Here is a 14,263-nt window from a genome sequence, read left to right on the forward strand (position 1 = left end):
TATCAGTAAGCATGGTTTTTGTCGACAATTTGTTCTCAGCAGATTTATTGTTACCAATTTGTTGACACTGAATATAACAGAATTTGCATGAAATATTGATGTCTTTTTGTTGAAAAAAATTTGTAGCAGCATTTGACAAAATTTGTTTTCGACAGACTCAACTGACTGAGAAGCTGTTTATTGATATTAATTTCGAATATTTTAATATTAATTTTGAGACACAGAGAAAGAGACGTCTAAATACTCTATACAGTCTATACTCTATAGTATGTTGTTGATCTTTTGGGGTGATTAATTTAGATCAAAATCTGATTATTTAGAAATCAGAGTTCAATTGATCAAATTTGTATTATTTTGTTAACCAGGATAAAATTATTGTTTCACACATGTGGGGAAAAAAAACAATTAGATTGTTGGTGATTTATCAGAAAGTTCATTTAATCGTTACATCACCATGCATGCGGTGTCGCATTTAATCCTAACCTAATCTTACGCCAATGATCTGCAATGATCTAACCTCAAACTCGTAACTGTAAAGATTGTAAGAAGAAAAAGGATTAATTTCCTTCGTCTTTACATTAGCATCATGAATTCTTTATCAAGAATTGTTCGTGGGTACGTAATGAACTATAATTCATTTAACTTTGTTCATGTACGTAGATCAATTACTTTTTTGAGTGAAATTGCTAGACTTTGTTATATGATATACGACAAGAGTACTCGAAACACTTATTTAAGAATATACATTTGTTTTTGAAAACAATTCTAAAAGGATACTTAATCCTCTGTCTATATCACTGTTTTTCACTAACATCGTCTGCACCATAGGTCTTTCATACCAGTACCAAATTTCTCCTACTAAATTAGTTGTGAAAAGTCGGAAACATTTTTTTATTGTTTTACATCTTTGTATTCTAAATATTTTTGAACTAGGATATTATATTGTTTTCTTTTTATACAGAGGAAAACTTTAATTGTTGAAATTTTGACTGTCCCCTAAAAAAAATACATGTGACTGGGTTAATGGTGAATGAGAGTATAACAAGTCAATATTTTTGTATTCGTATTTTGAACATTTGTAGGAAACTGTACCAGGAGTTGATTGTGCGATTGCAATCAACAACCACAACATCGGCCTCAGACATTCAAATTCCAAACAGGATAGAACGAGGTCCAACAGATATTTTGAAGGTAAATAAAATTATTCTTTTACATCTGAAAGTAGAAGTAAATTTGTTTGAACGATGCTTTGATAAATGTTTCATACAATTTGTTTTATAGGCTTTGGAAAGTACGATATCCAGAGATTACACGGCGCCACATTATAAGTTTCATGACGATCCTTTCTTGATACCTCAATCAAAAGTGCATAATCGCTCGTACGCTTTAGCAAAGGAGTCTGGAAGGAGGACCGCAATGTGGGTTCGTCAGGAACACTGCGATTTATTTCAGCATAAAGTAGCAGATCCTGAAATTAAGGTCATTAATCAAGCATAAATTAAATCCTTCTTTTTGTTTGTTAGTTCATATAGTATCAATAATGTTTTTTATTAATATTTAAATTCAGTTAACATGTTATATCATATTATTTGTTTTGCAGGCATTTGTACCACTCCCCATTTATACTGAAGAAAGTAAAGTGACAGAAGAAACATTATTATATGAAATATCAAATGGTAATATTGCTAACTGTATCACGATATACGATTTATTAAAAGGTGAGATGACAATACCAACAAAACAGGCACTGTTGGAATTGTTATGTTTTTACAATAATAGTGAACGAATCGACGAATGGCTGGAGACTCGCTGGTATAAACTCGATCAAAAACGTAAAAAGAATACTTGGATGTGAGTATGAAAATTGAATACATTTTTTTTCCTTTGCCTATGAATATGTATTTTCTTTATTCTTAAAATAATACTTTATATTTTATCGCGATTTACAGAAGTTACTCACAAATCGATGTACTGTTCGAATTTCTGAAGGAACAAGAACCCAAAATAGCAGCTGCTGCGTACACCGCGATGATATGTGGTTTGGCTAAACATTTCAGTGTAAGATAACTCTTAAATCATTCATAACTTAATTAAGTTATGAAACTTAGCAACTTAATTAAGGATTTAAAAAGTAACTCGCTACTTCTTAAAAGGAATATTTGAAATATAATAACACATTACGACAAAAAGAAGAAAAAGGAAAATTAAAACCTATCTGATGATTGGATAACTTTACAATAAATGTACGTTTTGATCCAAAATTAGGATTCTTCAGCAGATGTGAAAAAATAAAAACTATCAAAATCAAAATTACGTCCAATTAGTGAATAGATTAGCTAAATTTAATCTATTTGCTGTCGACTACACACTTTGATTCTAATTTTCTTTTTTCTTATTTTATACCTTAGAGCTTTATTATTATAAATTTCAACAAAAATTTGATATAATCTTTTAGCCGGAAAGGGCTTGGCACTTATATGATGAAAGTCAAGGAAAAAATATACCGTTATCTGCCGATGGATACAATGCTATGATATCATTAGTATCAATGCTAAGGCAAGAACAGGATTTTAAATCAAAATCGCTAGTAACTGATATTTACAAAGCAATGATTACAAACGGAATTACTCCAAACATACATACCTTTAATGCCGCCCTTAATGTAGTAACTACTTTAAAAACCAATCAAGTAGTTCTAAATTTTACACGCAAGATACTCGCTGATATTACAAAATTCAAACTGAAGCCGTCGTTAACTACATATTATTATCTGCTGCGAATTTTAAGTAGATTCGGTAATTACATATTCTCTTACATTGCAAAGATTTTATATTCATGAATGTTTACGAGTGAACGTTTATTTGCTGAAACAGGTGATGCGTCATATAACAGCTTTATACAAATTTTGACGTGTTTGAAGAATGAAACCATTACTATTCAAAATGAGAAAGATTTAAATTTCTTCGTTGTCGCAATGGAAATGGCGTCCCAGCAGTTCTGTGATCGTCAAGCAGGTGAAATGGTGAATGAGCTTCTTCTTACCGGTGAAAACTACAAGTTTATCAATAACAATATAAGAGTAAGTTTCTTAAATTCTCAACACAGAGCATTCTATCTAGAAAACACATACCGTGAATTAATCTTGTTTTCTTGTAATAAAATATAAAAACTATATATGAAGAGTTAAATTAATATCATTCTTTTTATATATAAAATCTCTTAATTTCAGTGGATATTTTAATAGCATCATTTAGATAGGATTTATGATGTTTATCGAGAGTGTTAAAATATTTAAAGTAATTTCTCAAAATAAAAAACCTGGATTTTTTCATTACATTATACTACGCAGTCTGCAGCTATTCTTAAAATTATGCTAATGATCGATAATTATGTATTTATATTAAGCATTTATATTATGCTTATATCTTTCCTCAGGAACATATCTATTACCGAATGTATTTGGAATTAATTTTGGCAACGGAAGAATTTGAGACATTCTTCAAGCTCTATAGCAAACTTGTACCGCACGTGACTATACCGGAACCTGCCGTGATGAATGCTATATTAGAAGCTCTTAAATTACATCCCGCGCAGACTGCCACGCAATATATACCAAAACTGTGGTCGCACATGATCGTGTTCGGTCATCTGAACAGGGAAGAGTTATTGGAGAACATATTGCACTTGATGAGCGTACATTGTAAACCCGTGTCTGATTCTCCATTGAATGCGCAATTCGCAGAGATGGCACTGACTATCTGGGATCATGTACAAGTAATTAAAATCATTTTTAATTATAGGGCATTTCATAATTTGTATTTAATAATAGATTCTGTGACAAATTTGGAATAAGTCTTTAAGGCTTAACATATTTGTCCATATATTAATATCTTCCGAATGATGTATGATTGAGGAAGAAGAAACATCATGTCCTTTTTAAATTAAATCGGGAATCTATCGAAACAAAAATTTAAGTTTTAAATTATTATCTTATTTTTATGATCAAATCAAATATATTCAAATCACATCAAATATATTAAAATAATATATATGATTGTCTTTTTTAAAAACACAGACTCAGAATTCTAAAAGGCTACAGCACGTTTTGGTATCTAACACAGTAATAGGCGATATCATACTGTTGTTGCTACGTGGAAATAATTTTACCAAAACGATAGAAATTATATCGTTATTAGTTCGTTCACCGTACTTTATTAAGAATGGTCAAATCATTACAACAGAGCATATAAACGAAATATTCGAACTGTGTTTAGCACAAGCATATGTGCCGGCAATTTTCGTAAGTATATACATTCTTTTTACTTGTTACATTCTTGTCAATTGTTTTATTATAACATCCTTGCATTTGCTTCTAGACACTTTTGGAATACGTCACTTTCCATAGTCTAGAAGGAGCCGGAGAAATGGCTGGAAAGATATACAAAACTCTATCCCTTACCCCCAATCAAGAAAATATATTGGCTAGTTTAGTAGGTAACGAGGTTCTCCAATTACAGATCTCTGATGAGAATTAGTCTCTTCGAAATAAAGTCTGTATTATAAAATATAGAAAATATAGAAATCTTTTTGAGAATATTTATATGTATTATTTATATATATTTTCTCCTCTATTATACAAAATTGTAATATCAATTTGAAAGAAAGCTCTCTATTATCATTATTCCATATACCGCGCGACGAACTCGCGCCACGTTTTAAAGAATCAAAGCGAGGAATTTAAACGATGAGACATATGATTGACATGTATCAATGACCTTGTCTTTTAGAGTTGGGGGGCGTAAATCATTAATGAATTAAGTCAGTAACGGTGGGAGATAGCAACCCTCCAACCGCTCCAGTCGCTCAAATACCCATTTCCTGAGTCAGTCGGCACAACTCTGGTCTATCGTGAAGTATAGGATGTTAAAGTGGATTCCATTCAAAAAAATCGAAAAGATATCGGAATCATTGTTGTAAAGATCAGTAAGAATGATGGATAGCAGTGGCGATAGTAGCAATAGACTCATGCTTGACGATATCCGTGAATTAATTACCGAAGATGAGCCTAACGTAGAGATTGATAGTTTAGAAGAAGAACCAGGATCGGGACGAGGAGATAACTATACTTCGATGTTGTACCGGATTCGGGCAAAGGGGCGCAAACTGTTAAAAAACGAGGAATACATTAATTACGAGTGTGCTATCATTTACAAGATATTGCCGGAATCCAAGAAACGTCGTGAGGCATTTAAAAGTGAGTTACTATTCAGGAATGAAGTCGTGTTTTATAAACATGTATGGCCCGCGCTGAATAGGCTGCAATCGAACGGTAAAAGAGTATTCAGCGGAGTACCCAAGATATACGCCGCTAGAGCCGATCTTATTGCCATGGAAGATTTGAGACAGAGAGGTTTTAAAATGGCAGACAGACGGAAAGGATTAAAAGTGGAGAATCTAGAGCACGTGTTGCAGGCTCTAGCAGGCTTTCACGCGCTTAGCTTGACATTAAAAGAATCCAGGTAAATATGTCCGGGGGGGGGGGGGGGGGACAATTTATCAGGTTTTTTTTTAGAAGTAGACTTCTATATAAAATATTTAAGAATCGTTGAAAATATGATAAAAAACAATTTCCTTTTTTGTATGTTTTTTTTTTACTTTATTTCGGTATATCCTCGTCTTTTGGTTTGTAAAATGTAAAAATTTGTAAATGTAAAAAGGTGTTACTTTTTAAAGGCCGGAAGAATTCGCGAATTTAACGAATCCGGAACATGATCAAGCTATAAAAGAAACGTTATTTCGACGAGACAACGAAGATTGGTACCGTCAGTATTATCGCGTGGCCGTGAATAACGCCATCATGATGGTGTCTGAAGCACTTCCTTCGCACATGGACTACAGAAGACAGGAAGTAATGACAAAGTTGCAAGCTTTCCTAAATGAGGACGTATTTTTTCGCACTATGAGCGAACTCGTCTCCGCGCAAGGACCTCTCTCCGTATTTTGTCACGGTGATTGTTGGACCAATAATTTCCTCTTTCAGGATGAACCAAGCTCAGATACAGAGGTAAATATTTTATTTTGTAAGAAAAGTAAATTAGAAAAGCGCAATACACATTGCATGTCCGATAATATCTACAATAAAAGGTTGCATGTATTCAGTAAAAGATGATTACCGTCAAATGGTGATAATCATCTTCTTTTTTTTTTTTCAGATCATTTACTCGAGATAACGAAACGAGAAACCACTCTCTTTTGTTGTTCCATACATTTTTATTATATAAATTTATAAGATTCTTATATGATTTAAATGTTTCTTCCATTTGCGATCTTATTAAAAAGACTCTGGTTTAGTGAAAGTGATCACACCTAGACTCATGTAGCCGGTCATAAAGATTCTTGCATTACGTATAATTACATCTAATAAAGATAAATAAATAGACAATTAAAGATAATTAAACGTCGACTGTTAGAAATATCAATATTTAATTATTTTTAATTATCTATTTGTAAAACAAAATTACATAATGCCCGAAAGTTAAAAAAATTCAAAAAATATGTATAATATATAATAATTGATATATTTATACTTAATATTCTTTTTCAATCATTTAAGCTTTTCATCCATTGGGCAGAACAAATTCACGACCATTTAAAATATGCAAATAAATGATGCAAATAAAATATGCAATATATGATGCAAGAATATTTACCCCGCATTACGATCTATAAATCACATTCGAGATTGATAATGTTAGCTGTCACGAATGTGAAATGCGTCTCACTGCGAAACCTCCTAGACTTGATTTTTAATACTGTGCTTCTGCAGGCCGTTTATCTAGTTGATTTTCAACTGACGCGGGTCGGTTCACTCGCTCTTGATCTTGCGAACTTGCTATACTGCTGCACGAGTGGTGTTGTTAGGCGGGCTTACATGACACAGCTTCTCCAGCACTATCATTCTCATCTGATGTCCTTCTTGCGCATCCTAAATCCAGAACAGCCGCCAAAAGATCCATCTATCATGTGGGAATTGTAAGTAAATCGTCGAGATTCAGTCATGTATATAACAAAACTATAATAAATTCATTGCTTACACTTTATAAGTAATTTATCATTTAATCGAAAAGCTTATATGCAAATCTAATATCAATTTTTTTTTTGTAAAACGGATATGTTGTAAGTTTAAAAATATAGGATGGTTTGATTACTTTTTTAATATTGTTGTCTATTTAATGATTGTAGATTAAAAGAAGAGATGAGGAGATGTGGACGTTTCGGATTGGGATTGGCGTTGGACATTTTACCGATTAGTACATGTGCCAGTGACGAAGCACCGAATCTGTACGAAACAAGTAGCACGGAAACTAGCGAGGAAAAACATAATACTGCAGGAACACCACCACCCGGAGGCGCCGAATGTGCCCGACTCATGACTGATTTAGTATTGGAATTGATAGATAACGAAGCTTTGTAGATAAGGTTTCACATTGATTGACAATGATGTATGTAATAATATGTATAATATTTATCAAGTGTGTAAGTCTTTTACAACTCTCGTAATGTATCACATTGAAAAAAAGGTGATTTTGTTCCGCGAGAAATCTTCCTTTTTTTACATAGTTGTGAAAATAATTTCTTTCCATATATGATTCAATACGTAATAGAAATCAAAAAAATATATAAAGAAATTTCTCCAAACTATTTATTCCTTTTAAAGGCACGAAAATGTCTCGAAATCACGCAAAATTATTTTGTATATGTAATCGTGGAAATTAAATTTGGAGACGAATAATAGAAAAACAAATAAAAACGAAAAAACAAGGAAGATTCAAGAAACAACGTTAATAATGTATTATATAATTTGTAAAAGTTTATATGATTTATTTAACTACTACATATTTAAAGATTTAAACTCACGAAAGAGTTATGTCTGCTGTGGCGGCGTGTGCGGTGGCGGCTGTTGTTGCGGTTGAGCCTGTGGACTTGGCGGTTGCTGCTGCTGTTGCTGTGCACCGGGCGGTTGCCATGGTGGATGTTGTTGATTTTGTTGCTGCTGCTGCTGCTGTTGCTGTTGTTCTTGAGCCAATCGCTGGTGGGCTTGCTGTCGCGCCCTGAATTCGGCTGCCTTCAACTGCTCGAGATGGAACTGCTGTCGCTCGGTGATGAGTTGCTGCCGTTGATACTCAAGACCCTCGCGTTCACGCTCCATTGTAGTTTCCAATTCCTCGAAGTGACGTAGCTTGATTTCTAGCTTTTTCATTTGCGTCTCGACTAGTAATGCGACCAATGACTTGATTTTACGTTCCTCCACAGCTGCTAAATGTTTGGCCTTAACAGCCGCAGCCGCTAGCGCTGCTGCTGCCGCAGATTGAAGCTGAGCGTCCCTTACAACCTGTAAAAAAATTAAGTTTAAACTCATGGTATTCTATCACTTATTTAAAATTTTTGATATTTTCTTTTTTATAACATGCAAATTAATTCATGTCACTGTGATATCTACTTTATCCTTCTTTTCTTTTGCTTCAGCAGCCTCTGGATCAGTGGTGGACTTTGTGTCCTCTTCGCCCTCTTTTGTTTCGTCCTCTTTCTTGGTGACTTCTATCTGAGATGGTTCAACATCCATGGCGTCTTTAGATTTATCTTGGTCTTCTTTTTTTGCTTCAGGAGTAGGAGCTGTGGAATGAGGAGAGCTAGCTGCACCCGCCGGTACGGACGGGGTCGTGGTAGAAGCTGATGTATCGTCAGGTGGTTCAGGTGGTCCTGTACCAGCGATACCCGATTGTGCCAAACCGGCCGATGGATCATATTTACCTATATAAAAATGAAGAATTGATATTTATTATCTACTTAATAATTATTATGTGTGCATTGCCTTAAAATTAAGTTATTAATTTCTAATTTATAGTATAGAGTTACAAGAATTACCGTCGGAACTGGCACTAGCTTGAACGTTCCTTAAATGCTGGTCCAATAAGGCAGCTGGTACTTGATCCTTTATTGCAGCAAACTCTTCCATAGCTGCCTTTGCTGCGCTCGCGGCAACTCTAGGATCCACGACTGATGCAAGGAAGGCGACTGTACTCATAACAGGATTACCAGCTTTCGAGAATGGTACGGGTTGGTAAGCCAAAGGACCCAATCCTTCAGGCCCGCCTTCTTCCAGATATGGATCCTCTATAGGTAAACGTAAGAAGTGCAAGATACACTCGTCTTGCGTTCTCGATCCCACATGTTCGCATACTTTGTTCCAGTCGTCCTTGTGCAATTCTAATCCTTCCAATAGTAAAAGTGTTTCCTGTTCTGTCCAATCACGTGTCGCACCCGCCGCTTGCTTGTTCTTCAGTACTGCCGGTTTCCTCGAATACTGATCGATTTTCAGACCGAAGTTTGCCATTGCGCCCGCCGAAGCCTTTTCTTCTATTCCCAGGGCTCCCGTTATGTTTGGTTTTTTCTCCAAGTCGAGCAACATCTTCGCAGCGGATGGTTGTGGTGTTTTCGGCGGATTCGGATTGACTGGTGCCAAACCGGATGGCGTGTCCGACAAAACATGGAAATGTGACGTTGGTGGAGGTCCCATTGGTGTCGGTCTGGATTCTGCGTCTACCTGATAGTTAATGAGTCCCCATTGCTCTAAAAACGCGTGCACACGCATAATCGCGCATACATCTCCTGCTAAATTTCGCCTGTAAAAATGTTTTCATACACACACACACACACACATAAAGGGAAAAACCATCTTTTTTATTTTTATATTTAACAATAAAAATTATAATTTTATATACATTATTAAAATGTAAATTAAACATATTACATATATTACCTGCACGCGGTCGATGTAATATATTCAGTTGGATTTAATCGATAAGTGTCGATCATAAAATTCCGATAAGCAAGGTAAATTTCTGGAGTCTTGGACTTATTTTTACCGTTGAAGAATTCTGATAGAGCCCGCTTCTCTATGGTATGAATCGAATTGTAATCAAACCAGGCAGAGTAGCTAGGAACAACGATGTGATGCGTTTGTTCCGTCACATTATCTTCCGGTTCATCACCTTTGCCACCTTCACCTCTTTCTTTACTAGTGTCTCTTTCTTCTCTATCTTGACCACCTTGAGAGCTCCCTTTGTCTCCTGCGATATCGACAGTTTTTAATTCAGAATTTACCAAATTAACATTTAACTTGAAAATTTTTTAAATTATTGATCTGACGTTAAAAATGTTTATCGCGTTATAATATTACATTCATGATCTAAGTTTCATTATCTAGATTTGTTTGTATACCTTCCATTTGTTCGTCAAGATCGGTCAAGTTGCCAGATTTAAGAGGTTGAAGCTCGCTGTCTTGCTTTTTACTACCGGTAGATGTCAATGTGGAGTTACCCGTTGTTGCATTACCCTGACCTGTGATTGGTGGATTCGTGGGCGTAGCAACCACCTCGACAATACGGGGTTCTGCAGGCGGATCCTCCATTCCCTGAGTTAAATCTTCCTCTTCTTCACCGCCGCGCGATTTCTTCGGAGCTGTCGCCGATGACGCGGAGGAAGCACTTTGGATACCTGACGGTGCTCTGCTACTAAAAACGATAACGTACAAATTCGAAGATGAGCAAAGTCCTGTGTATAATTTGAATTTTCTATCAGAGACGTCCATACCTCTTACGTTTGCCGAGTTTTGGAGGTGGGCTGGGTGATCGTTTCCTCTTAGGTTTCTTCGCAGGCGGTGGATGAGACGGTTGTGCCATCAAATCTTCCACCGAAAGCCTATATTTGTGTACTCTCTTCTGACCGTTATCATCTATCTCATAATCTTCTTCATTCATCCACTCATTATATTGATCCAAGTCTAACGCCCATGTAGCCGATACTTTATACATTGATCTAGAAAAAGATTACATTTATTTAATATATTAATTTACCATTTACATATGAATTAAATAAGTAGAAATATTTTGCCAGCAACGCTTTCAACACATTATACTGGTAAACAATATCAATTAATTTGAATTATTAATTTCCATCAATTATAATATTTACATTAAAAGATTATTAATGTCTAAGCACCTTGAATTTGTGTTTGTATAAGTTCCTTCGGGATAGTCCCATGGAAGATCCAGTGTTGACCAGGAATCATAGCTGTCTGGAAAGTAGTACCAATGAATTAGAACCGATCGTTCGCGTCTCATACAAGGTCGTGCGTATTCCTCTTCCATCGGATCTACTGGAGGATAGATAATGTGTGTAGCATCTGTCTCATTCTCCACGACAGTGCCCTGATGCTTTCTAACTACATCTTTTACTTTTGCAGCTGTATTCTTGTCAACATCCGGTCTCACGAAAATACTTGGTACAGTCATACATCTATTCTGTATTAAAGCACGTTCCGCCGCCATTAGCATGTCCACTGTACGATCCATACGGGACCCTGACTGTAATAATAATAATTGACCAATCAATGAAAAGCTTTATGTTTATACAACCTTTATGGACAAGAAAATCAGTATTATATAAAAAAAGATATTTCTCTGTAAAAGATATATATATATATATCTAGAATAAGTATTAAACAATTACTTTTCCACCAGGAAAATCAAAACGCCTCCATCCTTGCTCCTGCTTAAAACGATAAGCAGTAGCTAATATGTGACACACACCACCACCAGGCTTAAAATCTAGGAAGCATTTCATCTGCAAAAATTAAACTCATCAATAATTAATTCAGATATTGTTAAATAAAACAATGTTATTGTTTTATTAGTTACATAATATGTATATTTTACATACTGGAAGCCTAGTCATAGGTGGCTTTGATACATTTTTGCCAAGATTATCCTCCTGAAACTGCAGAATCTGTACCAGCAACGTGGCTAAGCTCTTATTAGTGGGCGGATCCGTTTGTACATACTATAAGAAATCATAAATAAAATTATGTGAAATACTCATATAATATAATATTAAAAATTAATGCAGAAATTTATATGTAAATACTATTCTTTTATCATCCAGTGTACATTTTGTTGAGTTTTCATTTATTACTTTTCTCTAAAGATGTATGTATATATATATATATATATATATGTATATATATATATGTATATATATATATATATATGTATAGTGAGTGGTAAATTGAATAATTGATATATTTATTAAAAATATGTATATGATTACTCTGATTTCATACATACTTTCGCTGTACATACATATACATACATGTATCAATAAGCGATAAATAAACAGTTATAAACAGTAATAAATTTCACAAATATGTACAGTCATCAGGATGATTGTCACGTCCGCGTCAATGCTATAAAATATATTAGGACATTTCTCGAGGATTTTGATAAAATATATTTTCTCAAGGATTTTATCTCTAAAAAATACAGATTATCGACATGAAAAACTGCGATCGGCGATAATACGTGTCGCGAAAGAGAAAGCAAAGCCGCACAGAGGTACCGCAATGAGTTTACGACGCCGGGTGGTATCCATGTTCGCACAAACGAGCGTACCTTCTTGCAATTCTTGAGCAGCCACTGCTTAACACCATCAAGCTGGGTAAGAACTTCTGGCGCCTCGAAGAACTTGGCGTTAGGTCCGCCGTCCTTTTTCGGGCCTAACGACAGCATTTTTCATAGAGTCCCGACGACGAAACGCGACGATTTCGATCACGATGCAACGCGCCGAGCGCAAACATGACACGCCTCTGAAGTTGGCTGTGAATGCACTGGGCGCACGTCCATCGCAGCGAAAAACACGTTATCGATGGTAGAACAGTAGTGTGCGGTATTAATTATGTACGGCGGAATTCTACTGACAGACGCGCAATGATTTTACGATATCGCAACGCCTACTTTGCGAATGCAAATTTGAATAAATATCGGAAAATGACTTGATTCGCATGACGCGATGGACGATAAACGCGTTCTAGAACATGGCTGCCGCGTGCGAGTATATATAATCGGTCCAACAGACGTGAACTTAGCCGCTATTGGTATAGATATACATACATGAGAGACATGAGATGTGCTGATGCGCGATGCATTCTAAGCTAATCGAATTTTCCAAAATAAGAGGATTTGGAACGTAACAGCATATGAGAAAATGTGAACAGCCCAAGTCAAATATGCTCGAACAATAAACGAATCGACTAATCACAGTCCAGAATTATTGAAAACGTAAGACCATCTTGAACTTTCCGATTGATTGGTTGAGTTGCTTGGTTATGTTTTTTTGTACGTCGTGACTCGTGATTCTTTAGAGTAATTTTGATCAAACTCCAACTTGATCTCAGTAATTAATTTAATCAGAATCGCTTAAAACCAAATTTCTGACTGTTTTATATTCATAATTAGCTTTAATCTAATTTAATTCTTCCATATGTTGAATAATTAAACAAAATCTGTTCTTTTTAACTCAACTTCTTGCGTTGTTCATCTTTCCTCTTTTTAAATTAATCGAAGATGGTGAACCGGTTCTTAATTGCGATTGACGATTACTGCAATTAAAGCAATTGCTTTGCTCTGATTGATTGAAAAGTAATCACCAATCATAATCGCGCAATTGCTAGTATTACGGCTCAATGTTTTCTATTGGAAAAACTAGTGCAACATTGGTACACGCTGAGTGTAATTAAACGCAAATTAATTTACAAATTATTAGTGTTAATAAATAATTTATAATTACATATTCTTTATAGTCCTGGGGCTCTATTCTTGAAAAGAAATGTATACGAAAGTCTAGGGAAATACTATATTATACGTAACGTATACTGTAGCATTTCCCTAGATTTTCGTATACGTTTCTTTTCAAGAATAAAGCCCTTGGTAACGTTAAATGGATCAAATTATTTATCAACCAAATTAAAACCGATTTACACTCAATTTATATCAAACTGTAGTTTTCCCAGTGGAAAAAACGCTACCAAACTACAGATTGACAATTACGATTTTGATAATTACCTGGTTTTATTTCAATCACAATGTAAAATTGTGTCCATTATGCTAAACTTTGAATCGGACCATAGACACAAGGTTTTAGAATATACAGGGTGTCCCGACCTATTTACCAATCACTTTTGTGATGATAGAGCGGACTAAACTAAGTCGAAAAGTCCTCTACCATTTTACAATTTTCGTAATAGTTAACAAGATATTAATTACTAAAAATGGCAAAATATTAGTCTTGAATAATTTTTTACTCAAATACTATCAACTTTACAGAAAAACTGCAAAAGACAAAAATTATTTATTTTCTTCTCATAAAG

The 14,263-nt window shown here is 34.9% G+C and overlaps 3 protein-coding genes across 4 annotated transcripts; 2 read left to right on the plus strand and 1 right to left on the minus strand.

Moving 5' to 3' along the window:
* The first annotated feature begins 430 nt into the window (after nt 1-430).
* Nucleotides 431-4,554, plus strand: LOC108763846 (protein PTCD3 homolog, mitochondrial). The gene is made up of 10 exons (XM_018511744.1): nt 431-615; nt 1,083-1,191; nt 1,282-1,479; nt 1,601-1,851; nt 1,950-2,058; nt 2,456-2,795; nt 2,874-3,079; nt 3,436-3,774; nt 4,076-4,300; nt 4,377-4,554. Exons 1-10 carry the CDS (start codon nt 587-589, stop codon nt 4,533-4,535), a joined length of 1,965 nt encoding a protein of 654 aa, XP_018367246.1. The 5' UTR covers nt 431-586; the 3' UTR covers nt 4,536-4,554.
* A 138-nt stretch (nt 4,555-4,692) lies between these two features.
* LOC108763864 (uncharacterized) lies at nt 4,693-7,480 on the plus strand. The gene is made up of 4 exons (XM_018511784.1): nt 4,693-5,519; nt 5,734-6,064; nt 6,827-7,032; nt 7,243-7,480. The coding sequence occupies exons 1-4, from the start codon at nt 4,990-4,992 to the stop codon at nt 7,472-7,474; spliced, it is 1,299 nt and encodes a 432-aa protein (XP_018367286.1). The 5' UTR covers nt 4,693-4,989; the 3' UTR covers nt 7,475-7,480.
* mor (SWI/SNF- related protein mor) lies at nt 6,939-12,948 on the minus strand. Of its 2 annotated transcripts, none has more exons than XM_018511782.1 (11): nt 12,510-12,947; nt 11,782-11,901; nt 11,572-11,685; nt 11,062-11,426; nt 10,654-10,878; nt 10,282-10,574; nt 9,821-10,130; nt 8,926-9,683; nt 8,501-8,811; nt 7,918-8,392; nt 6,939-7,016 (listed from the first exon to the last, which is right to left on the minus strand). In XM_018511782.1, exons 1-10 carry the CDS (start codon nt 12,624-12,626, stop codon nt 7,925-7,927), a joined length of 3,081 nt encoding a protein of 1,026 aa, XP_018367284.1. In that variant the 5' UTR covers nt 12,627-12,947; the 3' UTR covers nt 6,939-7,016; nt 7,918-7,924. The 2 variants fall into 2 exon arrangements, with proteins under 2 accessions (XP_018367284.1, XP_018367285.1); XM_018511783.1 differs by lacking the exon at nt 6,939-7,016 and adding an exon at nt 7,265-7,339 and having other exon boundaries at nt 12,510-12,948.
* Nucleotides 12,949-14,263: the final 1,315 nt, after the last annotated feature.

Source organism: Trachymyrmex cornetzi, unplaced genomic scaffold (genome assembly GCF_001594075.2).
Source record: "Trachymyrmex cornetzi isolate Tcor2-1 unplaced genomic scaffold, Tcor1.1 scaffold386, whole genome shotgun sequence".
In the NCBI taxonomy this organism is placed as follows: domain Eukaryota; kingdom Metazoa; phylum Arthropoda; class Insecta; order Hymenoptera; family Formicidae; genus Trachymyrmex; species Trachymyrmex cornetzi.